The sequence below is a fragment of the Geotrypetes seraphini genome, chromosome 12, assembly GCF_902459505.1.
Source record: "Geotrypetes seraphini chromosome 12, aGeoSer1.1, whole genome shotgun sequence".
Taxonomy (NCBI): Eukaryota; Metazoa; Chordata; class Amphibia; order Gymnophiona; family Dermophiidae; genus Geotrypetes; species Geotrypetes seraphini.
In genome coordinates, this window is record NC_047095.1 from 84,439,147 (window position 1) to 84,465,505 (window position 26,359).

A 26,359-nucleotide genomic window follows, 5' to 3' on the forward strand; every position below is an offset into this window, starting at 1 on the left:
CCGGCTGGATCCAGAACCTTCCAAGCTGCTCTAAATGGCACCTGCACCTCAGCACGGCTGCCGTACTTATTCTGAAGCAGGGTCGGCAGCCGCATTGAAGTACAGGAAGGTCCCGCGATGACAGCATTTGCCGCCTCTATCTCCGGAAGACGTAAGTGGTGTCGGAAGGGGTGGACCGGCAGCTGCAGTCATTGTGGAACCTTGCCGCAACTCCCTGTGTCTGCCAGCCCACCCCCTCCAACGTCACTTACATCTTTCAGAGGCAGAGGCAACAGAAGCAATTATCATGGGACCTTGCTGGTTTGGAGAGAGAGAGGAGTATAGAAGGGTGGTGGAGGGAGAAAAAGGAGGTCAGGGTGGTATGGAAGGGTGGTAAAGGGAGAGAAAGGGGGCAGATGTTGATGGAATTGATGTGCAGGGAAAGGAGAGAGAGACATAAGGGGGAAGGATACTGGATGGAATTGGGTTGGAGGGAAAGAAAGGAGGCAGATGCTGATGGAAATGGGGGGAAGGGAGAGGAGAGAGTGAAATGCCAGCCCATGGGGGTGTGGGAGAGGGAAGGGAAGAAGAGGAGAGTGATGCCAGACCATTGAAGGAGGGAAGGGAAGAAGATGGATGCCAGAATAATAGGGGTGAAGGGAGAGATGGAAGGGGAATACAAGGAGAGAAGATGCCATATAGAAGGGGAAGAGAGGGTAGACAGTGGATGAAAGGAAGAGAGTGTCAAGACTATGAGGAAAGCAGAAACCAGAGAAGACAATGTAGAAAAAAATTATATTTATTTATTTTTTTGCTTTAGGGGAGATGCTTCGCTGTTTCTGTGGTGTTGCATTGTATGCAGAGTCCTGCTTCTTGGTGGTTCAATTTAACCTTTGTCTATGTTTTTCTATTTTATCCCCCCTTTTACAAAAGTGTTTTTTTTTAGCACCGGCCATGGTGGTAATTGCTCAGAATTCTATGACAGTCTGAACTGTTACCACCATGGCTAAAAACCACATTACAGTTTTGTAAAAGGGAGAGGGATTAGTTTGTGTTTACATATTCCATACTAGGCAAAGGTGTGTTTTGTGTGTTCGAAAGACATGGTTTTCAGTTAGGATTGACTGTGTAGGATTGTTCTGTACTAGTCTGGCTTGTTTAGTTTTAGAATGGGTGTATTGATGTACTGCTCACTGCAATATGTAAGATGCAGCCTTTTCCTAGGTACACTCTTGTGTGATGTGTGGATTGTTACTAAAAATCATGTTTTTCATACAGATGGTGGGGTGTCAAAAAATGATGGGCCTCGGGTGTCACATATGCTAGGTATGCCACTGCCTTCATAGTTTATATCTAATCCACAAGCCTGCTTTTAGGATTTACAGGGTATGTATCCCTCTGATTCATGACAATTTCACTTCTCATGTTATCTTATCCATTCTTTTTATTATACAACTGCCCAGGTAAGCATCATTCTTTGACGTGATTGTACCTTGAAAACTAACGGCATCAGTGTTCTCCTCAGAAATTTTTTCCAGCCATGAAAAACATTTGCTGCATTTAGTGTGCCACAAAAAACATTTGCTCTGTTTAGTGTGCCGGAGTTAAAAAAGTTTGAGAGACGCTGCTCTATACCATTTGAAAGAGGGCAAATATCTAATTATTCACTTCTAGAATTGGATATTTCTTAAATTGAATATATATATTATGGAACAAGTGTCAAACCTTAAGAAACAACACTAGAGAATTGGAACACCTAGGCCTTGGAAGAAGAAAGTCTAAAGGAGTGAAACAAATCTATAAGTTTATAAATAATGGACATCAGTATGAGCCCTTGATGAATCAACGTAAACCTTAAGAAAGGCAGTCATATTGAGCATTGGAAAATAACTAATAATAATTAACTAATACAAATAGTACACATTTAGGGCTCCTTTAACTAAGCTGCGATAGCGGTTTTACTGTGCGCTTAGCTCGCGCAGATTTGCCGCACATGCTAGACACTAACGCCAACATTGAGCTGGCGTTAGTTCTAGCCGTGTAGCGCGGCAATTCTGCATGCGCTAAAAACGCTATTGCAGCTTAATAAAAGGAGCCCTTAATTTTCCCCACCACCAAATTTCCCCGTCCCACCCCATCCGGCAAATTTTTTCATGACACCCGGCTGGAAAAAATTTCTGGGGAAAACACTGTGCTACACTTATACTTACGGTGGTGTTATCATCTGATAAAAATTGGTTACTGAAACTGTTTTTTAAAAACAGACAAAGAATTTCTTGGACAAAAGATACAGATGTTTCCAGATGTGACAAAGGAAACCCAAAAACGTAGATAGTTCTTTTTCTCAAATCAGGGGTAACAGCAGTGGGGTCTTCTTTTTGCGATATCCCTGCAAATCTATTGTTAACTAAAGATCTAATACATACTGTATATATTCTTTGAACCATCACAGTTAGCAGGGTTTCTCACTATGAAATGCCTTGTTAAATTGGATGCGATTCCATTACCACTTTTCTTTCACTCAAGATTCTTGGATCAATATTTTGGGACTAAAGCATTGATAAAGAAAAGTATTTCTTCATTATTTTCTTTTTTAGTGTATTATAATTGCAATGTGTTTTTCAATATTCTGTACAAGAAGTTGTTTCTTGATCATTTTTGTTTTAAATGCAAATAAATTTTTTTTTAAAAAAGAATAAAAATTATGGCCCTTTTTATCAAGCTACCTAAGGGATTTTTATTGCAGACCACTGAGATAAAAGCTGACGCTCATAGATTTCCTATGAGTAGCGGAGCTTTTACCAGAGAGACCTGCAATAAAAATCCTTAATGCAGCTTGATTAAAGAGGCCTATATTTTTTGTAACTGAACAAGAACTAGAACTAACAAGATTTAAAAAAACAAACCAAAAACCCAATATATGAACAAAAATTGATCTCACAGTTGACTGCATGTATCTCTCAAAATAAAATAACTCACCCTTTTCAGAGTCAGTGAGCAAGAAGAGATCAGGATGTTCTGGATCATCAGCCATCATTACCATCCACCCTATAACGGATACACTCTTACTTGATGTGGATTTGAACTGAATCAATAAAGAGAATTCTTTAAAGTTTTAGTCAAAGTAACAAGACAAAAATCTCACCAAAACTGCATTTTTCCCAACCTGACACATTCTTACTATCGAGTCAGCAGTCATTAAGATATCCACAAAGGGGGTAACTTTATAAGCTTTTTCTGCACATAAATCCCATTTTACATGTAAAAAAAGGTTATGTATAAAATTGCAGGATCACATATGTGCATAAAAAGCAGTTACTGTCACAGGTGTTATCCATGGAGAGTAGGCAGATATTCTCATATGTGGGTGATGTCATCCACGAAACCCTGGTATGGACAGCTGCAAAAGCGCATTGGCACTTTAAGAACTTTAGAAAGTTCGCAACTGACCACACCACGCATGCGTGAGTGCTTTTCCACCCAATGCAGGTGCATGGCTCCTCAGTTCAATAAGCTAGCTAAGAGGCCAACCAGGGGAGGTGGGTGGCTTATGAGAATATCTGCCTGCTGTCCCTGGATAACACCTGTTAGAGTAAGTAACTGTACTTTATCCCAGGACAAGAAGGCAGCATATTCTCACATGTGGGTGACCTCCAAGCTAACAAGAATGGGATGGGGGAGGTTGGCCTTTAGAAAAACAAATTTTGCAAATCTGCTTGGCCAAAGTGCCCATCCTGTCTGGAAAAGGATTCCAGACAGCAATGAGAGGTGAAAGTATGAACCGAGGACCAAGTAGCAGCTTTACAGATCTCATCAATAGGAGTAGAGTGGAGAAAAGCTACCGAAGTTGCTCTAGTTTGAACATTATGGACCGTGACTCGACTCCCAAGTTGCAGCCCAGCCTGAGCAAAACAGAACAAGATGCACGCAGCCATCCAATTGGAAATCGTTTTCTTAGAAACAGGATGACCCAACTTATTAGGATCAATGGAGAGAAAAAATTGAGATGTTCTGAGGTTTTGTCCTGTTGAGATAGTAGGCCAATGCCCGCTTTCAATACAAAGTGTGAACAGCCTATGAGAATGAGGCTTAGAGAAGAATACTGGAAGAACAATTGATTATGATGAAATTCAATGACAACCTTAGGCAAGAACTTTGGATGAGTGTGAAACACAACCTTGTCATGGAGGCTTCATCAACTTAGTAAGAACCACATTAAGATCTCAAACCACTGGAGGTGGTTTGACATTGAAAAGTCCTTTCTGGAATCTGGAGATATGAGGATGAGCTGGTTGATGAAAGGCAGTGATAGCACTGAGATGGACTCTAATGGATGTGGATTTGAGACCAGAGTCAGATAAATAAAGAAGGTAATCCAAAACTGAGGAAACAGATATAGATTTTAGATTGTGATGATGGAGACATCAAGCAAAAATACAGGTCACTGCTGAGTGGCCAGTTTTCTGGAAGCTTCCAATATGAGTCTGACAGGCTGAGAAAGCTGAGCTCAGCCCAAGTGGTACCAAACTGTCAGTTGTAAAGACTGAAGGTTGGGATGTAGAAGAGAACTGTGACTCCTCGTGAGAAGAGATGGAAATATCGGCAGAGGTACTGGTTCCTTGATTCTGAGTTAAAGAAGAAGGGAGACCGAGGAGCTATAAGTATCATAGTGGCCTACTCCTGCTTGACTTTGACAAGTGTCTTGAGAATGAGAGGAATGGGTGGAAGCATACAGAAACTTGTGCTTCCAATCCAAAAAAGTGTCCGTCTCCATACGATGAGGAGAGTACAGTCTGGAGCAGAATTGGGATAACTTGTTGTTTGGGGGGGGGGGACGGGGGACACAAACAGATCCACTTGAGGAGTCCCCCAGAGAGAAAATGGGATGGAGAGCTGCTGAGTTTGTTTGCCAAGAAATTCTGTTCCCCCTGAATGTAGATTACTTTGAGAAAGATATTGTGAGCAATTGCCCAAAGCCAGATCTTCTGAGCCTCTTGATAGAAAAGGAGAACCCGTCCCTCCTTGCTCATTTATATAGTACATGGCAACTTGATTGTCCATGCGCACTAGAAGGACATGATTGACTACTAAGTGCTAAAAAGCTCTGAGAGCATAGTAAATCGCTCTGTGTTCCAAGAAGTTTATGTGAAAACATTGTTTTCTGGGGGACCAGTGACCTTGAGTACAAAGGCCATTGAGATGAGCTCCCCAAGTATAGGTTGACAAATCCATGGTCAAAACCTTTTGTTGAGGAGGCATGTGAAATAAAAGACCTCTGGACAGATTGGAAGAGTTCATCCACCACTGAAGCAACCGTCAAAGAGACAAGGTGACAGAAAAGTGTTTTGAGAGTGGGTTAAGTGCTTGAGACCACTGTGAACCCAGAGAGGACACCTGGCAAAGGGAATCATGTGGGCTGTGGAAGCCATGTGACCCAGAAGAACCATCATGTGCCTGGCTGAAGTTGGCAGAAGCTGGGCGATCTGATGATAAAGTTGAATTAAAGTGTCCTGACATTGCTGATGAAGAAACATGCTGAGTTGAGTGATGAACTGAAGCTTTGGAGATGGCTGATAGATTTGGGGAAGTTGATCACGAACCCTAAGTGCTCAAGAAACAGTATGGTCTGATGTGTCACTAAGAGTACATTTTGCGACGAAGGATCCTTGATGAGCCAGTCGTCTAGATAGGGGAAGTTTTAAAGGCCAAGAGACCTCAAAGCTGCTGCCACCACAACCAGGCACTTGGTGAAGACTCTAGGAGAGGAGGATAGGCTGAAGGGCAGGACCTTGTATTGATAATGGTGGTGGGCCACTTGAAATCTGAGGTACTTCCTGTAAGCTGGATGAAAGGAGATATGAGTATAGGCTTCCTTGAGATCCAGAGAGCATAGCCAATCGTTGATATGAGCCAAGAGGTGATATTGAGTGGCTAGAGCCATCATCCAAAACTTTTCCTTGACAAGAAACTTATTGAGGGCTCTGAGGTCGAAAGTAGGTCGAAGACCTTAGTTCTTCTTTGGGACTAGAAAATAGCAGGAGTAAAACACCTGGTTTTGCTGATCCGCAAGAACCTTCTCGAAGGCATTGAGGTTGAGAAGGGAATCGATTTCCTGAAGGAAGGAAGGAAGGACTGGTGAGGGTTCAAAGCAGACTCTCTTGGAGGATGATCTGGAGGGACATTGAGAAAATGAAGAGAGGATCCCTCTCGAATGATCTGAAGAACCCAGAGACCTGAGGTGATCAACTCCTAAGTTGGAGATGGTCTCTGATTGGCTGAGGCTGATGTAAAGGGATTGAAACTATGCTCCGAGTAGCCTGTCAAAAAAACTCAGTGGATTTAGCAGGACCAGATGCTTGAGGTTTCTGAGGGCGTTGTTGCTTCTGTTTCTTCTGCTGTGGCCTGGAAGGATCAGAAGGTTTGGTCGAAAAACACCTCTGATAAGAAGAGGACTTAAATGGTCTTGCTATGGAAGACTTGGGCTTAGAACATAAGAACTGCCATCTCCAGATCAGACCTTTGGTCCATCAAGTCCGGCGATCCTTACACGCGGAGGCCCAGCCAGGTGTACACCTGGTGTAATTTTAGTCTACGCCTCTATGCCTCTTGTAAGGAGATGTGCATCTAGTTTGCTTTAAAATCCTAGAACGGTGGATTCTGCAATAACCTCCTCTGGGAGAGCATTCGAGGTGTCCGCCACTCGTTGCGTGAAGCAGAACTTCCTGATATTTGTCCTGGACTTTTTCCCCCTTAGCTTCAGTCCATGTCCTCTTGTCCATGTCACATTGGACATTGTAAATGATTTTTTTTCCTGCTCTATTTTGTCGATTCCTTTCAGTATTTTGAGTCTTGATCATATCCCCTCGCAGTCTCCTTTTCTCAAGGGAGAACAATCCCAGTCTCTTAAGTCGTTCCTCATATTCCAAGTTTTCCATACCTTTTATTAGCTTCGTTGCTCCATACCTTTTATTAGCTTCATCTCTGCACCTCTCCAGCAGTTTTATATCCTTCTTTAGGTTGGGAGACCAATGTTGGACACAATATTCCAAGTGTGGTCTGACCATTGCCCTATAAAGCGGCATTATAACTCTCTCCGATCTACTCGTGATTCCTTTCTTTATCATGCCTAACATTCTATTTGCTTTCTTTGCTGCTGCTGCGCATTGTGCCGATGGTTTCAGGGTCCTATCTATCAGTACACCCAGGTCCTTTTCTTGCTCGCTCTTACCCAGAGTTGCACCTGACATTCTATACTCATGTTCCTTGTTCTTTCTGCCTAAATGCATTACTTTGCACTTTTTCACATTAACCTTCATCTGCCATTTCTCCGCCCATTTCTCTAACTGACACAAGTCACTCTGGAGTTCCTCACTATCCTCTGCGATCTGATTGCCCGGCATAGCTTTGTAATAGGGCAGAGTACGGTACTGGGGTTCAAGAAAGGATTGGACAATTTCCTGCTGGAAAAGGGGATAGAGGGGTATAGATAGAGGATTACTGCACAGGTCATGGACCTGTTGGGCTGCCGCGTGAGCGGACTGCTGGGCACAATGGACCTCAGGTCTGACCCAGCAGAGGCATTGCTTATGTTCTTATGTGTCGTCTGCAAACTTGATGATCTCACTGGATGTTCCTTCTTCTAGGTCATTGATGAAAATATTAAATAAGATGGGCCCAAGTACCGAGCCCTGGGGCACACCGCTAGTCACTTTCTCCCAGATTTAGCTAAAGCATCCCACTGTTTTTCATGGGCAGTGAGCTTTTGAGTGGCATTTCCCATCGAGTTCCCAAAAAGCTAATCTCCCAAACAGGTGATATTTGCCTATCTGTCTTGATGGTTAATATCAATATCAGAAACCCTGAGCCAGGCTAATCTCCTCATGGCTACAGATATAGAAGAAGCCCTAGAGGTCAGCTCAAACACATCATAAACCAATCGAACCATGTTCTTCCTCAACTGGGTGACAGTGCTGACAATGTGCTGAAAATCTTTCATTCGATGAGATGGAAAATATTTCTGCAAAGCAGGCAATTACTTGACAAGATGTTTCATGTAACAAGAAAAATAAAAGTTACAACTGATCACTCGATTTGCCAACATGGAGTTTTGGTAACGCCATCGGCCAAATCTGTCCATAGTACATCCTTGTCAACCCAGTGGGACTGATGCTTAGACTTTGGATGGAGTGGACTTTTTCAAAGTAGATTGTACCACTAAAGATTGGCGAGACAGTTTAGGTTTGTCAAAACCTGGACTGGAAATAATCTTATAGAGAGAATCCAATTTCCTGGGAGCAACAGGACAGAGAGAAGAGATTCCCAGATGGTTTTTTTTAAGGGTTTCTCTCAGAATTTCATTTAAGGAAGTTTGAGAAGCTCCTTTGTAGGATAGTCATAGTTCAAGGTTTCCAAAAATTCTGCACTATATTCAGAATCTGCCTCCAGCTTTATGGACAGATCCTTTCCCATCTGTCTAATAAAATGAGTGAAGGAAAGTCTTTCAGTGAGAGAAGATGCTCTAGGAGGAGTCTTTCGTGGAGATTATGCCTCAGGAAAATCATAAGCCTCCGTAGTTGAATGTGAAAAGTCCGCATTGGAGTCATACTGCAGGTCAGAATCAATAAGGACTGAAGGACAATGATACTGATGTTTAGAACGACGATCAGATGATGATAGTAAAGTTTCTGCAGCATGTTTATACTTCTCAGGACATGAATGAGAAGTATGCTTAGCTTTGCAGGAACACTTATTAGACTGTCTCGATGAAGAAGAATGGTGCTTCATTGCAGGGCTGGATGAATGAAATGACCGGTGTCGAGATCCATGGTGTTCCATCTGTGGTACTGGGAGGGCTTGTGGTGTCATGCTCAGGCTGGGCCGGTACCGGAGGAGTTGGTGTAAAGAGACAAAACATATCCCCGTATTCCTGGTGAAGCAGAGCATCAAGCTTCTGTTGAAAAGTAAGTACCAGTACGGTAGGCTGTCGCCGGTATCAATGGTGCTGCGACTCATTCTGGAGAGGATGACAATGCACCCCTCGATTTTGAAACAAGTTGCATAAGGGGTCTTCCCTTGGTCAGCATGACTGGACTCGATGCCTTAGTAATCTGCGATCCCGTCTGGGAAGCTGTTGGCTTTTTAGCTGGCTTACCAGATGGAGCGATGACCTGCAACACTGGAGTTGATGTCGTTGATGGCAGCGATGTCAAATCCCTCTCGATAGCAACACCGAACAATTTTTCTTGTTGAAGGATGTGGCTTTTAATGGTGTGCTTTTGAAGAGTGGAACAATGCAAACAAACTGAACTCTGTGCTCTGGACCAAGGCACTGCAAACACTAATTGTGGGGGTCTTTGATGGAAATGGTCCTTTGGCACCGGCTGTACTTTTAAAATCCCGTTACTGGGTGGGACATCGACGGGAACCACGCCTCAGCCAAATTAAACTCAATGGCTGAGGCGAGAAAGAGGCCTCGCTGGTCAAACCGCCAGACAGCAAAACAGGGAAAAAAATTACAGTACTCCCAAGTTGTTGGCTTGTTTTTTTAAAAAAAGAAAACAAAGGGAGAAAAAAGTAAGAGAAAAAAGAATGCAAAAGCAAGAATGAAGAACGTTTGAAAACATGACTTCTTAGTTCTGCAGAAAACTAAGAACTGAGGAGCCGCACGCCTATGTTGGGCAGGAAGGCACTCGGGCATATGCGGAGCATGTCAGTTCTTAAGTGCCGATGCACTTTTGCAGCTGTCTGTACAGGGTTCCGTGGATGGTGTAACCCACATGTGAAAATATGCTGCCCGCCTGTCCAGGGATAAAGTATATACACACAAACTGTATGCCTACATTTATGCTATCTGTGTAGAATGGAGTCAAGAATTATGGTATATGTCCCAGTGGATTGGATTTTTTATGTGGATTATAAAGTTGAATTTTTAATAAAGCCTACATCTGGAACATCAACTCTCCACAGAGACTTTTGTTGCTATATGTTCATATTTTACAGAACTGTATATAGCTGAACATAAGCCTATCAAAAAATAAGCTGAGGTATTTATTCCACCCTCCTCCCCAAAAAAGGGGAAGGAGAATGATTGACTTGATTAAAACAGATAGAAATTTGGGTAATCATGACTACCTAATAATGCAAATTACATGATGTTACACCTCTTTTGCAAGACCAAACTTGGTTACTAGTCTCAGCGTGTATTAAGTTTAAGTTAGTACACAAGCTAGTGATTTTAGCTCATCAGTTCTTCTATAAGGGGTCTTTACTTTACGTACAATGAGAAGTATTCACCCTTTATTTCACCAACACCATTTTGCAATACTGGTCTAGTCAGTTATTTTAGTCCAACTGAACTATTGCAATTCCATATACCGTATATACTCAAATATAAACCGGGATTTTGAGGCCAAAAATGGGGGTCCTGGTCTATATTTGAGCCAACACCCCATCCCAGAATTATTGCAGGCCACTGCTGCTGTAAGGTTCTGCACCCTGTCCCCCTCCCTGCCCTATACTCATACCCCCTCTGCCGATCCTTGCTGGAGGTGCAGCGAGCAAGAGTGAACTTTCTGAGCTCTTGTGCTAACTGGCTACTGCAAATCAAGTTTCTTCGCCACTGAGTGGCACATGTAGGAGCATGATTTGGTGCTGCTGCTTGGCACTGAGTGGCTTCCTTACTGGCTCCCATGAGAAGCTGCTCAGTACCGAGCAGCAGCACCAAATCACGCTCCTGCTCCTCAGCGGCTGAAGAAACTTGATCTGCGGCAGCCGGTTAGAACAGGAGCTTGGATCAGCAGAGGGTGGGGGGGGGGAACAGGGTGCAGCAGAAAGAGGAAGGAAGGGTGCAGAGCCTGACAGGGGAAGGAAGGGTGCTGGGTGCAGAGCCTGACAGGGGAGGGAGGGAAGGAAAGGTGCTGGGTGCAGAGTCTGACAAGGGAGGGAAGGAAGGAAGGAAAGAAGGGGGCTGGGTGCAGAGCTTAGCAGGGAGGGGGTTGGGTGCACAGCCTGACAGGGAAGGACACTTGAATATTAAGCCGCCCAACTTATATTCGAGTCAACCATTTTTCCTGCTTTTTGGGGGGATAATGGAGGATCTTGACTTATATTTGGATCGACTTATATTCAAATATATACTGTATATTGGTTTAAGTAAAGGTAATAAAAAAAGGTTACAACTGATACATAATACTGCTGCACGATTAATTTTTGGGAAGTCAATCACGTGACTCCATTGCTGAGGAACTTACACTGGCTCCTGTTTCATTTTAGAGTTCAGTTTAAATGCACTTGTATGGTTTTTAAAACCATTCATGGAGTGTTTGACTCTCTGATATCTCTGATTTCAAATTCACCAAAACCATCAGGCGGTAGAACCATTCATATATATATATATATATATATATATATATATATATATATATATATATATATATATATATATATATATATAAGCTCTTTTTTCCTTCTGTTAAATGTATTTGATTAATTAGTAAAATTGCTCATTCTTTCTCTTTTTTTTTTTTTTGACCACGCTAGGTTTTTTGAAAAATTTTGAAAACTATTTTATTTCAACATTTTTAGAATATAATTCTTAATGATTCATTTTAATATCAATATTTCCTTGTAAACAAATTTTTATTGTAAACCAAGTCAAGCTCTATATTTTTAGGGATGACTGAGATTTTGATTAGATTAGATTCTGGTATGATTACACTAAATGCTGTGTGCATTTCTGGTTGCCTCATCTCAAAAAAGAACACAGACCAGGTAGAAAAGGTATAGAGAAGGGTGTCAAATGGTAAAGCGTATAGAATACTGCAGATAAGCTTATTTTTGGTAAGAGTAAGTTCGATTACGTGATCCCTCTGCTCAGGGAATTACATTGGCTTCCAGTGTATCTCAGAATTCAATTTGCATTTGCATTGCATTTAAGATCTTATTTGGCATTTTTACCACTTTGATTCCTTTAGACTGGAATGCGCAAAGGTCTCATCTTGTCAGATCCTCTCAAAAGTTAAAACTTACATTTCCTTCCCTTATTGGTAAAAACAGAACCTTTAAGAGATTTAGGGCTTCTTTTACTAAGCTGCGCTAACATTTTTAGCGCACGCTAACCCCCGCGCTATGTGGAAAATACTAACGCCAGCTCTATGGAGGCGTTAGTGTGTAGCGCGCGCTAAAACCTCTAGCGCAGCTTAGTAAAAAGAGCCCTTAGTCATTCTTTTGCTTTTAAACTAACTGAATTCTAGAATGCTTTACCGCTTACATTAAAAAGTTTAGGTCCCTTTGTTTCATTCCAGAAAGCCTTGAAAACCTTGTTTGCTAAACACTTTGGAAATGAACTACTCTAGTTTACTTTCCTTGTCAAGTTTAAGTATAATGCATTATATTACTGTTAACCGAGTTGAGCTCCTTTTGGTTGATAACCCGGTCTATAAAATTAAGTTTTAGTTTAGTAAATTTCCCTTATGAGACGAGGCAAAACCTCTTCAGCTTGGAAAAATGACAAATGAGAGGTGTTTATGGTAAAAGTTTATAAAATCATTGATAGGGTGAATGGTTAAGTGAAAACCTGTCAAAGCTGCCATTTGTTTGTTTCTTTCAGCAGACTGAAGACAAATAATAGAAATTTGTTTTCTACACAGAATACAATTAAGCTGCAGAATCTGTTGTCAGAAGATGTGGCCTAAGTGACCAATATAGCAAAATTCAAAAGAGGTTTAGGTATGCTCCCAGAGAAAAAGTCCATAAAAATGATTAGCCATGAAGGTCTGGGAGAGCATTGCTAATCCTAAGAAATGAACTATGAGAAACAGATTTACTTTTCAAGATTTGTGGGCAATTTGTGACCTGGGAATAGCCACTGTCAGACAGGATGCTTGGTTTGATGAGCCTTGATCTGATCCAGCATGTTTTTTCTTATGTTCTTATTTCACTCCAGTACCCAGTGCTTTTCTGTTTAAAACTATATATACCAGTGGTTCCCAAACCTATCCTGGGGGACCCCCAGCCAGTCAGGTTTTCAAGATATCCCTAATGAATATGCATGAGAGAGATTTGCATACTTGTCACTTCCATTATATGCAAACCTCTCTCATGCATATTCATTAGGGATATCTTGAAAACCTGACTGGCTGGGGGTCCCCCAGGACAGGTTTGGGAACCACTGATATATACTGTATTTTTCAGTCTATAAGACGCACCTGACCATAAGACGCACCTACGTGTAGAGGAGGAAAATCCAAGAAAAAAAAATTTGGTTCCCTCCTCTACATGTAGGTGCAACTGGTGGTCTGATGCATCTGGTGCTGGGAAGCCCGAAGCGCGCAGCCCCTGGTACCTTTTTTTAACTGGTGGTGGTCCAGCGCAGTCTCCTGCTGGACGGCAGCCTTTTTCGCTATAGAGCAGCACATAAGGCAGGAGTGCGACCTTTGCATTTCCTGCCTGGTCCTGTGCCGCTCCATGATTGGCTGCTGTCAGTTCTCGCAAACTTTGTCCAGTTGGATCGCAGACTGCATAAACCTCTTAGCAGCAAGTCAAGCTTCAACATCCTCATCACATTACTCCTCATCAATTTAGAGCCATGTCAACTTCCATGGCTCACTTAAGAGGAATTGCACTTTCGCAAAACTTTATTGCTTGGAAGCTACAGCAAGGTCTGACAGCAAATTTGGACAAGCAGTGTTACAGAATCTTTTTGCCTTATCTTTCTCCTCCTCCCTTTAACATACACCGGGTTATCCATCTCATGAAAGACACATCCAACAACACTGAGCTTGGGAGATACCAAGTATGGCTGCATTATCCAACTTATCCAAGGAGAAAGCATAGTTGCTTACCTGTAACGGGGCTTTTCTGGGGATAACTGGATAATGGAGACACACCTCCCAACCTCCTTCCCCTCAAAAAAAGTTCCCAGTATAGAAGAACTATAGTTACCTTCAACCTCATCTTTGCTTAATACTTACGCATCTCCATTTTCAAGCATTGCTGTTTAATATTGTCTCTGCTAGTTAGGAAATGACTGTTTTCAGACTGCAATGACATCAATGAGGCAGGAAGAGCACTGAGCATCGACTGGAGGAAGAAATTTTCATCAAACTAGAAAAGGCTGTTCTGCACTACAGGCTGATGAAGAATATGAGGGGCATTCAAATAATTTATCTACCTGAGTATGAAAAAGTACCAAGAATGTTGAAACAAGTCTGTGCTTGTTGCGACATGCTCAGTGCGAGTCTAACATTCCAAGAGACAGGATGCTAGGAGAGTCATGTGAATCAAGAAACTGCTAGATTTAGAGCAATGTTCAGTGATAAAATTTCTCACAAAAGAAGGGAAAAAGTCAAAGGAGACTCATGAACACATGACTGCAGTTTATGTGAGTCTGCCTCATCATCCTACAAAGTAAAATTTTGGAGCAAGCAGTTTAACTGGGGTAGAGAGTCCATTGAAGATGACCCTCACATTGGACAGGTTGTGGAAGCATCTTCCACAGAAATGTGCAAGAAAGTTGAAGATTTAATTTTGGCAGACAGATGAATTAAGATTTCCTGAATAGCTGAAGAAATGGGCATCTCGGCAGGTACAGTTTGGAAAATAATTAATGAAGAGTTGAGCATATCCAAGGTTAGTGCAAGATGGATTCCAAGAATGTTGATGCAATGTCAGAAAGACATGAGGCTCTAGTGCTGTTAGGAGAACTTGAAGATGCTCCGTGAAGACCAAGTGAATTTTTTTGATTGTTTGATGACTGAAGATGAGATTTGGGTCAATCACAGAGATTCTGAGTCCAAAATGAAGTTAATGCAGTGGAAGACAGGCAAAAATATGTGGAAAATATCTGGAAAAGTTGAGAGAGGCTGGTCGTGTAGTCAGGAAAGCAAAGAAGCAAATGGAATAAAAAATAGTCGACATGGTAAAATGGGGAGACAAGACATTTTTTAGATATATTAGTGATAGGAAGAAGTGCAAAAGTGGCATTGTGAGGCTCAAAGGTGAAGTGGAGGAATATGTAGAAGCTGATAAAGAAAAGGCAGAATTGCTTAACAAATATTTCTGTTCTGTGTTAATGGCTGAAGCGCCGGGACTGCAGAAGACAAATGTGAATAGGGATGGAGGAGTAATAGACCCTGATCGATTTTCAGAGGGTTGTATTCTTGAGGAGCTAGCTAAAATAAAGGTAACAAAGCGATGGGGCCTGATGGTGTACATCAGAGGATGCTGAAGGAACTTAGGGAATTTCTGGTAGCTTCGCTAACTGACCTTTTCAACGAGTTTCTAGAATTGGGAGTGGTACTGGATGACTGTAGAAGGGCAGATGTGGTCTCTCTACACAAAAGTGGAAGTAAGGAAGAAGTATGGAATTATAGGCTGATAAGTCTGACTTCTGTGGTAAGTGATGACATAAAAGGGCGGGCAAGTGGGTGGATCCTTATCACTGACTGGCTGACCAAACTAGAAGTGGGCATGGCCACTTGTCAAAAATATGCAAAGTAATTTATGGATGTTTGGGAACCATTAACTAAGTATTGTAAGGATTGATAAATTACTTCTTTTAATTATCTTTTAAACATACACAACCAGGGTGGGGAGGGGAGGTCTTCTTTGGAATTGATTTAGGGATTATGTTTAGATAGTACTTGAAGGTATATAATTTAATTAGTACTAGGTGGGAGGGTGGGGGAAAATACTTTTTCATTAATACATGTAAGTTTAAGAACATAAGAAATGCCGCTGCTGGGTCAGACCAATGGTCCATCCTGCCCAGCAGTCTGCTCACGCAGCGGCCCTCAGGTCAAAGACCAGTGCTCTAAATGAGTCCAGCCTTACCTGCGTACGTTCCAGTTTAGCAGGAACTTGTCCAACTTTGTCTTGAAACCCTGAAGGGTGTTTTCCCCTATAACAGACTCTGGAAGAGCGTTCCAGCTTTCCACCACTCTCTGGGTGAAGAAGAATTTCCTTACGTTTGTACGGAATCTATCCCCTTTCAACTTTAGAGAGTGTCCTCTCGTTCTCCCTACCTTGGAGAGGATGAACAGTCTGTCTTTCTCTACTAAGTCTATTCCCTTCAGTATTTTGAACATTTCGATCAAGTCCCCTCTCAGTCTCCTCTTTTCAAGGGAGAAGAGGCCCAGTTTCTCCAATCTCTCACTGTACGGCAACTCCTCCAGCCCCTTAACCATTTTAGTCACTCTTCTCTGAACCCTTTCGAGTAGTACCTTGTCCTTCTTCATGTACAGCGATCAGTGCTGGACACAGTATTCCAGGTGAGGGCATACCATGGCCCAATACAGCGGTATGATGACTCTCTCCGATCTGTTCGTGATCCTCTTCTTAATCATTCCTAGCATTCTGTTCGCCCTTTTTGCTGCCGCCGCACATTGTGCAGACGGCTTCATTGACTTGTCGATCAGAACTCCCAAGTCTCTTTCCTGGGAGGTCTCTCCAAGTACTGCCCCAGATATCCTGTATTCGTGCATGAGGTTTTTGTTCCCGACATGCATCACTTTACACTTATCCACGTTGAACCTCATTTGCCATGTCGATGCCCATTTCTCAAGCTTGATTATGTAATGTTGCTGGTCTTCACAATCCCCCTGTGCCTTCACTACTCTGAATAACTTTATGCTTTACTTTTAATATCATATGTACATGTATTTATTGGTGTGCACAATTAAAGTTTGGAAATTGAATAAAGATTTTAAAAAAAATAAAAAATGCAAAGTTTGACAAAAGCTGTGCAACTCATTCTACTAACACCCATGTTCAAGATTCTATGTAGATAGCTTACATTAGAAAATTGCATATCATAGCTGTTTTAGTACTACTTGTTCTTGACATGTTTTACAGTAGAGTATGTAAATAAAACAATACATTAGAGCCCAATGGGTTAAATGATAGGATGAAAAAATACTTTTTAAAGAAGAGGAATATCTTGGATTGGCTTTTCTAGTTTAAATTAGCCTATCATTTGGTGTTGAGAATTATGAGTCATGTAGTTTTGATGAAGGAATTTGATTAGTTGCAATAAAATTTGAATATTTTATAAAAAGTGGGGTATATATCAGTAGATCCTCTGCAGCCCAGTAAGTGTGAGAAGAATTTAAGTAGGCTATGATGATATTGTGAGGGGGGGGGGAAGAATGTGGCACAGTGGTTAAAAGCTACAGCCTCAACACCCTGAGGTTGTGGGTTCAAACCCACGCTGCTCCTTGTGACCCTGGGAAAGTCACTTAATCCCCCTATTGCCCCAGGTACATTAGATAGATTGTGAGCCCGCCAAGACAGAGGGAAAACTGCTTGAGTACCTGAATAAATGCATGTAAACTGTTCTGAGCTCCCCTGGGAGAATGGTATAGAAAACTGAATAAATAAATATAAGGTTCTCAAAACAAAATATGACATGTGACTAGCATGAGAATTTGATAACACAAGTATTAACTTGGGATATAATGAAAATGGTTTTATATATTCTGTTTAAACTAAGTTTGGAGAATTAACCTGATTCAGCTTTGTGAAAGTCCAGCCATCATTAGTGTTAGACCCAACAATGGAGTCTAAGATCATCGACTCAGATGAAGTTCTCTTTAGAAATTAGATTTTTTTTTTTTTTTATATTTTAGATAAAAGTAAATTTTAAAATGCAAAAGTAAAAGGAAAGCTCAGAAAAAAATAGAAAAAGGGTAGAGGTTTTTCTTAAGACCAATGACTGATAATTTTCAAATAGCAAAAAACAAACTCTGTGCCAAATATCAAAAACAACAAAAAAAGCAGAGATGACCAAATCAAGTTGGTAAAGGAACTTTTATGAAATCCAACTCATGTACAATTGTGGAATAAGGACCTGACACAGACTGTGTTTTGGCTAAAAAGACTGCATCAGATTTCTCCAGACCCCTAATGCAGACTTTTTAGGTGAAAAAAGGTCCATGTCAGGTTCTTGTTCTGCTACTGTACATACAGGGTGTCCCAAAAGCCTACACACTTTTTCTATTTCGTTCCAGGTATCATTCACAGAGACTTGTGGCCATCAGCAAAAGAATAAGCCCAATAACCTGTCACAGCTTGAGGAAAGAATACGTATGGCCTGCATTGAGGTCAGGAAAGAGTTGCTGCAAAACATTGGAGAGGCTTGCATCCAAAAGTGGCTGAAAGTTACCGAAAATGGAGGTGCTCATGTGGAGGTTTACAACTAGTCTTCAAGGCGTTGGAACGTGATGGCAAGCCTAGCAAGTAAAACTTCAACCACTCTTTTGTTGCTAAGAATATGAATAAACTCAGTTTCTTGTGTAATTTTTAAGAATTTATTAAAAGTGTGTAGTGATTTTTGTGACACCCTGTATATTGGATTTCATAAAAGTTCCTTCGCCAGTTTAATGATTTGGTTATCTCTGCTTTTTTTTGTCATCTTTGTGACTATTTTCCAAAGCAATACTTTGCTATCATGAGAATTTTTCTAAGATATTATCTGCTGCTCATAATAACAGAGCGAACAAAGATCATTCTAAATGTGTTTAGCAGAAGATGTATGTTTGTATCTCTTCTGCAGCCCAGTGATTTATCCTTTGAAAATTGGTGACTTTTTAGACATTCTGCAATGGCAAACTTTTATAAAATTACCTCCACATGTTTCCATGTAATTACAGTTAAGCATAATTTGGACACATACCAAGGAGACTCTTTTACTGATCCAAAGAAATGGATTCCATGTGCATTTAATATAGAAACGACATTGTGAGTGTGCCAAGAATATTTTAATTAAATTAGACCAACTAAAACACTAAATGGAATTAAACAAGCTTTGGAGTTTATACAAGAACAGGAGGTTCATAGCAGGGTGCATAAAAATGATATGCAAATGGATAATAGTTACAGTTGAATTGTTGATCTGTGTACTGCTATTAAGTTTAATACTTGTCCAAATTTTTGCACTTAGAAAACTGTTCCAAACAACAGAAGTCGAATTTCAATAAATCCTATACACTTACTCAGAATCTCTCTATGAGATGTCATGCCCCATAAGAGACAGTCTTTGCATGCACTGTCTTTTTAGTATGCAAACCTCTCATAGCCATGTGGATATTCTGAAAACCTGACTTGAATAGCTAGGTGGTCCCTGAGAACTAAGTTAAAAACCACTGCTCCAAGCTACATCAAGTAAATGGGACCCCATTCAACTGCAACAGTTTTTATTAGCTAGAGAACAAAAATGAATTTTTCCTTTTTCTTTTGTTGTTTCACAACTGAGAATTTGGAGGAGATTAAAGTCCCAAGTAGTACTGAAGGGTTTAAGATTCATAAAAGTATGAATCAAGAACCATTTCTTTGTTTTCTTCTTATCTTTTTGTAATTAGAAATGGTGCCATGTCTCCCCATTGATGTGGGCTTTGAAAGGAATATTGTTTTGTATGTATAATTACTGTTAAATTATGTTTAAGAATCCTTTTTTCCTTGGTATCATCTGATATTGTAAATTATTAAATTCTGCATAAATAAAGAAAAAAAAAAGAAAGAAAGAAATAATTAGTGAGGACTGAGGGGCCAAGAAAAGCTGGCTGGGATGTAGGGTATTTTAGAAACAAGAAGCAACAGGCTGGTGATGAATGGGAGTGAGAAAGACTGGTGATGATGGAAGAGCTGAGAGAGATATATAATATGTTTTGTACTGTAGGAATTGGGAAGGGTGAAGGAGAAAGTAAGTAGTACTGGTAATTGGGGGTTAGAGAAAAAAAAAAAAGAGGTGGTGGGAGGAGGTTGAGAAAGTGGTGGTAATGATTAATTTAAAGAGAATGCAGTAATGATGGGGAGCAAAGAAAGCAAGAACTGGTAAGGGTAGTGGGCCAACCAAAACTAGTGGTGGCAGGATACTGAGGGGAAGATTCTCAAAAAACTTAAACGTGCCTTTAACGCGCTTGCTAAACCAGTTCCAGCCAGTTTAGCATGCATGTATTTTAATGGCAGATTATCAAAACGGCTTACTGTGGTGATTCCTGCTTTACCTGTTGGAAAACTGCACACCTGAAACTTAGACCAAGAACCATCTTTGCTTTCCTGAAGCATTATGGATGTGTTTACAAGATCTGTGAATGCACAACCAAGGATATCTACCATCACTGGAACTCCGCTGCCATATGAACGCGGAAGAGAGGCAGCTTCCCATCTATTATTATGAACAGTGCCTTGTGCTATTATCATTTTGGCACATCTGGCTGTCTCCCAAGGACCTTTCGCAAGAACACTATTCATTATTCTTCTGTGTGACCATAATGCCCCTGCTGGACTTGTTCTGATTGGTCCTCTATGGGTCACCTGTGCACGCAGTAAGACTCTGCCGCGCGATACTGAGTTAGACAATTTTGGGTTTGGGGGAGCTCAGACCTATAGTTGTGTAGCTCCTTAGCACTATGCAGGGGACAATAAGAACTGATAAGAAAGAATCTTGGGTGTGTCTGCTCTCAGTTGAGATCTGGGGAATCAGAAACTGTTTGTTTTTGGGACACTGCTGAACTTTGTCTCTGATTTACAACGTGCACTACAAAGGACTAGCAATTGTTTCTTTTTCTTGATGCTTTCAAGACCTAAATGCCCCTTTTAGGGCTACATACTTTTATTCTACTTTTAGATATCCTCCTTTTTGTTCTTTCCCTGTATGTTCTCTTTCTTACTTGATAAATTGTAGTTCTACCCTTCTTCCCTTTTTTGTTCCTGTTTGTTTTTGTATTGTTTTTAAATGTTTTAAATAATGATTATTGTTTTAAAGGATATATAGTTATCCCATATATGTTTTTAACATAATGTTAACTGCCTAGAAGGCCGATTGGGCGGTTTATAAAATTTTTAAATAAACTTGAAACTTGAAATAAACTTGCTGCATTGGCTATTACTAGAGGGAAGCGACCTTTGTGCTAACTGAATAAGAATTCTCCATCTGCTAGACTAGATGTAAGGCTCACTGTATGCTTGTAGCTAAAAGAAGATAAATCCATCACCGGGTGGAGCTGACATCTTCTGGACCCAATTGGTGAGACAGGAATCTATCTCCTATCCCCTCTTCTACAAAGCTGTGCGACAACAGCCCCGAAGCCCTTTAAATCTCTATGGGCTTCGGGGCCATTACCGTGCGGCTTTGTAGAAAAGGGGTTTAGTCTTGCTGGGTTAGAATAGGATCTTGTTTTGGTAAGGATAAGGTTCATTCAGGACTCTTGCTTGCCAAGTTAATCATATCAGATTTGCTGCTATATTCTTATCAGGAATCATATTATAAGAAAATATATATTGTGCGATAATTAGTCATATTTTCTAGTTGCTTAGTGATTATACATATGTAATAGTTGTGTGCTGATATATCTACAAAGATATTTGTGAATAATTATTAGTTGTTATTATTTACAGCTTGCTATATATATTATTCTTCTATTTTCATAATAAAATCTGTTTCAGATATTCTGGTCTCATCATTCTAATAAGATTGTGTAAATCTGAACCTGATAATTAGCAGTAGGTGTTCTCATTTCCCTAGACATAAAAACATAAGAATAGCCTTAAAGGGTCACACCAATGGTCCATCAAGCCCAGTAGCCCGTTCTCACGGTGGCCAATCCAGGTCACTAATACCTGGCCAAAACCCAAGATGTAGCAATATTCCATGCTACCAATACAGGGCAAGCAGTGGCTTCCCCCATGTCTTTCTCAATAACTGACTGTGAACTTTTCCTCCCTCAACTTGTCCAAACCTTTCTTAAAACCAGCTATGCTATCCGCTCTTATCACAACCTCTGGCAATGTATTCCAGAGCTTAACTATTCTCTGAGTGAAAAAAATTTCCTCCTATTGGTTTTAAGAGCATTTCCGTGTAACTTCATCGAGTGTCCCCTAGTCTTTGTAAATTTTTTACAGAGTGAAAAATCGATCCACTTGTACCCGTTCTACTCCACTCAGGATTTTGTAGACTTCAATCATATCTCTCCTCAGTCGTCTCTTTTCCAAGATGAAGATCCCTAACCGTTTTAGTCTTTCCTCATACAAGAGGAATTCCATCCCCTTTACCATCTTGGTTGATCTTCTTTGAACCTTTTTTAGCGCCACTATTTCTTTCTTTCTTTTTTTTTTAACCACATAACATACATTTAGAAGAAGAGAAGAACTAATACATATATATATATATATATATATATATTTTTATTTATTTATTTATTTTTTTCAAGATGGCGCTGGGTAAGATTGCTGTTGTGGTGACTCCCGCCGTTTTCTTTGTTTGTGTTTATGTTTTTTTGGTTTCTTTATTTAATTTGGTTTAATTTGGTTTTATTATCTACATTTATACTCCTGTAACATTCTTTTCTAATTTTTTTTCATTTTTGTTGATCTTGTTGTTTTAAATTTGGAGCCTGCTGTCTTTTCTTGACGGTTTGACCCGCATGCAACGGTCATGGTGGCCTTCTCCTGTGGTCGAGGTCGGAGGTTGGCGGCGACTGAGGTTTAGCGGCGGGTCGTTCTCCGCAGCAACAGCAGCAGCCGAGGGACTTCGGTCGCCTGAACCGCGGTACCTGTCGCCCAGACCTGAACACAGCGGTGAGCTGAGGCTGAACAGACCTGGTGGGATGCTGTCACATATGACCGACGGGCTCTCCGGCATGGAGGCCATTGTGGTGTCGCCGCCGTTGTCGTCCGCCGCCATTGCCTATCTGCAGGCCACAACCAGGATCGCTCTGAGGCTCACCGGGAGTCACCTGCTGAACTGCGGCGGAGGGGGTTTAGGAAGTGCTGGCTTCAGCGGACTGCCTGAGACAGGAGATGGCCGGTCCCCCGGCACTGGGAGGCTCCACCTCACCCCCAATATCCGGCTTCAGTACCCCGTGGTCGGTGCAATCCTTTTCGCCGCCTCCGCCTGTCTCCTGCACACCTGGCTCCGGCGGCGGCGGCCTGATCGGCGCTTGCCCGGCCCGGAGTCTGGGAACTTCTGCCCCGGAGTCCCATCGTCCATCAGCCTGGCTTTTCTCCAGACCTTCCTGCCGGTGTCACATAGTCTGTGTGCTGTGATGAACGCAGCAACAGCAGGGCAGGGGTCCCCTGTCTGCCCCAGCGGCGCTAGCACATACCGACAACAACACCGGGCGGCTTTTCCGCAGAGGAGGAATTCTTGCAGTCACCGTTGGCCTCATCTGGGGCAGTCTCCTTGGAGCAGCCATTCATGGTGGCGGCTGGGGCACGGGCAGTGTGTCATGGGGAGGAATGCATGGAGGAGACCATCGCAGGGGAGGAGACATGGGCATCCTGGGACTGTCAGCCAAGTCTCTTCCCTGAAGAAGCCCTTTTTCTGGGAACGTCATCGCTCCTCCTAAACTTACTTGCTCCACTTCATCACTGACGCTGAAACCGTGGATTGAAGACAATGTTTTAATTTTCTTTTTCTTTCCAGTTTATGAATTATTTTTAATCTTATTTATTGTTTTGCCACTTGTTTTGTTCTATTTCTATCATTCAAATTTCTCCAGAATTCTATTGTTCAACGGTTCCTCCTTCTGCATCTATTCCTTTCTCTCCTCTCTTCTACCTTCCAAAGTACTTAGATCAATATAGTCAACACCTTGGACTGCACTAGCGCACTGAAGTCACCTTTTTAGATTAATTTATATTTTACTTGGTTATTTTATTTGCCTGCTTATCTTTGTTTTAACTGTTGTACCTTTTTAGAGTTCCTCTCTCCTTGAATCGCGAAGCGGCGGCCCGCTGGACTCCTCCCACCTTCCAGGTCTGCTCATGCTCCATAAAACTTGGCCATTTGCGGCGCACATCTCACAACACCTTAGACTGCACTAGCGCACTGAAGTCACCTTTTTAGATTAATTTATATTTTACTTGGTTATTTTATTTGCCTGCTTATCTTTGTTTTAACTGTTGTACCTTTTTAGAGTTCCTCTCTCCTTGAATCGCAAAGCGGCGGCCCGCTGGACTCCTCCCACCTTCCAGGTCTGCCCATGCTCCATAAAACTTGGCCATTTGCGGCGCACGCCGAAGGAGCGCGCAAAAGGAGCAGGTACTGCTCCTTAGTGCGCTTCTTCGTGCGCAACTTGAGGGCGCTTTTACTTTCATTACTTCTATCACAAAACACTTAAGCATCAAGCAATTTGCTCTCTGGCGTTTTTATTTAAACTACCTATTTTTATTGGTTTTTTTACATTTATTAATTATGACCCTACAAGTCTCCTGCCAACCATCTCCCTCTTCAAACCTACCTTTAAATATACCAACACATTGGGGTTTTCGTCCCCCAAAGAATAAATTCAACATTCCGCGTCAATCGATGAATACATCAATCGTTCTACAAACTTTTCCTCTCATCAATTCTAATAACAGCCTTTCAATCACATCCTCATTAGTTTCTTCTGTCACCAATACTCAAAAACAAATACATTTAAAATTAGGACTCATTAATGTAAGATCCATTAAAGGAAAATATCATTTAATTAAAGAAATGATTATTTCACAAGGTCTTCACATTCTATGCTTAACAGAATCTTGGTTGACAGAAGGCGAAGAAGCCTATCTTTCCTACTGCTGTCCTCCAAATTACTCCTTTGTATTCAACCATCGTCATAAACAAAAAGGAGGCGGACTAGCCATCGTTTATTTCAATAACATTATCAAATCTGTTGACCATTCCACTGGAAAGGTAGCAATTGAATTTCTTCAAATCAAATTTACTATCAATCCAAAAATAGACATCTTACTACTTTACATCCCTCCTCCTATAATTCAGAATTGTCTATCTCTTCTTCAAAATTTGATCTTCGATTTCTGTTCCTCATCAGAACATCCTTTAATCTTAGGAGATTTCAACATACATTTTGATGAATTTATAAACCCTATAACAAGTGAATTCACAACTTACATCGACGCCCTGAATCTACAACCTTTAATCCTAGATGCGACACATTCGGCTGGACATACTTTGGTTATGATTTTAATCCCAAATTCTGATTGCTCTATGTACTCTAATCTTCATAACATATCAGTTCCCTGGTCAGATCATCATCTTATCACTTTTACATTACTTTCTAACAATAAACAAACATTTATTCCTTCCCCTAAAACGATTACTTATCGGGACTACACAAAATTAGAGTCATCTTCCATCTCTTCTTTCCTTAACGCAAACTCTTTAATATCTGAAGCTGATTCTCTAGAAGATCAACTTATGACATGGAACTCAGCTATCCAACTATTGCTGGATAGAGAAGCACCGTTTATTAATAAAACCATTTCCACTCGAAAAACCCAAAATCCCTGGTATTCACATGAGCTCTCTCTAATTAAAAGACAACTTAGGTCCCTTGAGAGGAAATGGCGCAAAAACAAATCAGTTGAAAATTTGAAATTTTTTAAAGAAAAATCACTTTTTTGCAAATCAAAAATCAATGAAGCCAAAAGATCCTATTATTCCACCAAAATTATTAAAACTAAAAACCCCTCTATACTCTACTCCATCTTAAAATCCATCACTCCCAACCAGCAAAAGGAAGGTAACAAAATGGATTTAACAGCTCAAGACTTGGCTAACTCTTTTTGTGAAAAAATTAAAAACATACGAAAAATTTTTGAATCTATCTCAACCACCGATCCTACAGACACTTTAAACAATTATCAACTTCCATTTGCCAAATGTTCTACCTTTAACATCCCTTCCTTGTCAGATATCGAACACATCATTCAAAAAGTAAACTTAAAAGGCTCTTCATCGGAGATTATTTTACCTTTAATCCTAAAAAAATACCTTTCCTGTTTCGGCCCATTCATACATTCCTTTGTATTAAAAAGCCTTAATACTGGCATTTTTCCTTCGGCATGGAAAACCGCTACAATCTTTCCTTTAATAAAAGATTGCAAAACAAGCTTAGAGGAACCCGCGAATTACCGTCCCATTGCCAATATCCCTTTTTTGGCAAAAATAACTGAAAGAGTAGTATTCAACCAACTGTCTGACTTTGTAGAATCCACTAAGTTACTACACCCTAATCAAACCGGTTTTAGGAAAAATCATAACACCGAATATTCATTAATAGGCCTTATTACTAATATTAATTACCATTTAGATCATCATAACTCCGTCATACTCTTTTCTCTCGACCTCTCAGCTGCATTTGACACTATTGATCATTCTCTACTCCTAGATAGATTAAAAACCATAGGCGTCTGTGATCTAACTTTACAGTGGTTTACTTCCTTTCTATCTAATCGGTCATCTACGGTTCACTTTAATAATTCAATCTCCAATTCTTTCTCACACAATTATGGCATTCCTCAGGGTTCTATTTTGTCTCCTTTACTTTTTAATATCTTTCTTGCTCCTTTACTAAGTCTAGGTCAGTCTATAGGCTTT

The 26,359-nt window shown here is 40.9% G+C and overlaps 1 protein-coding gene across 7 annotated transcripts in view; it reads right to left on the minus strand.

The window, feature by feature from the left end:
- The window catches only part of RALGPS2 (Ral GEF with PH domain and SH3 binding motif 2), a 595,760-nt gene that overhangs the window by 49,291 nt on the left and 520,110 nt on the right, over positions 1-26,359 (minus strand). For all 7 annotated transcript variants that reach the window (XM_033915477.1, XM_033915478.1, XM_033915474.1 and 4 more), the window contains one exon: positions 2,959-3,064. In XM_033915477.1, coding sequence (XP_033771368.1) covers positions 2,959-3,064 — 106 coding nt within the window. The remainder of the gene's footprint in view (positions 1-2,958; positions 3,065-26,359) is intronic.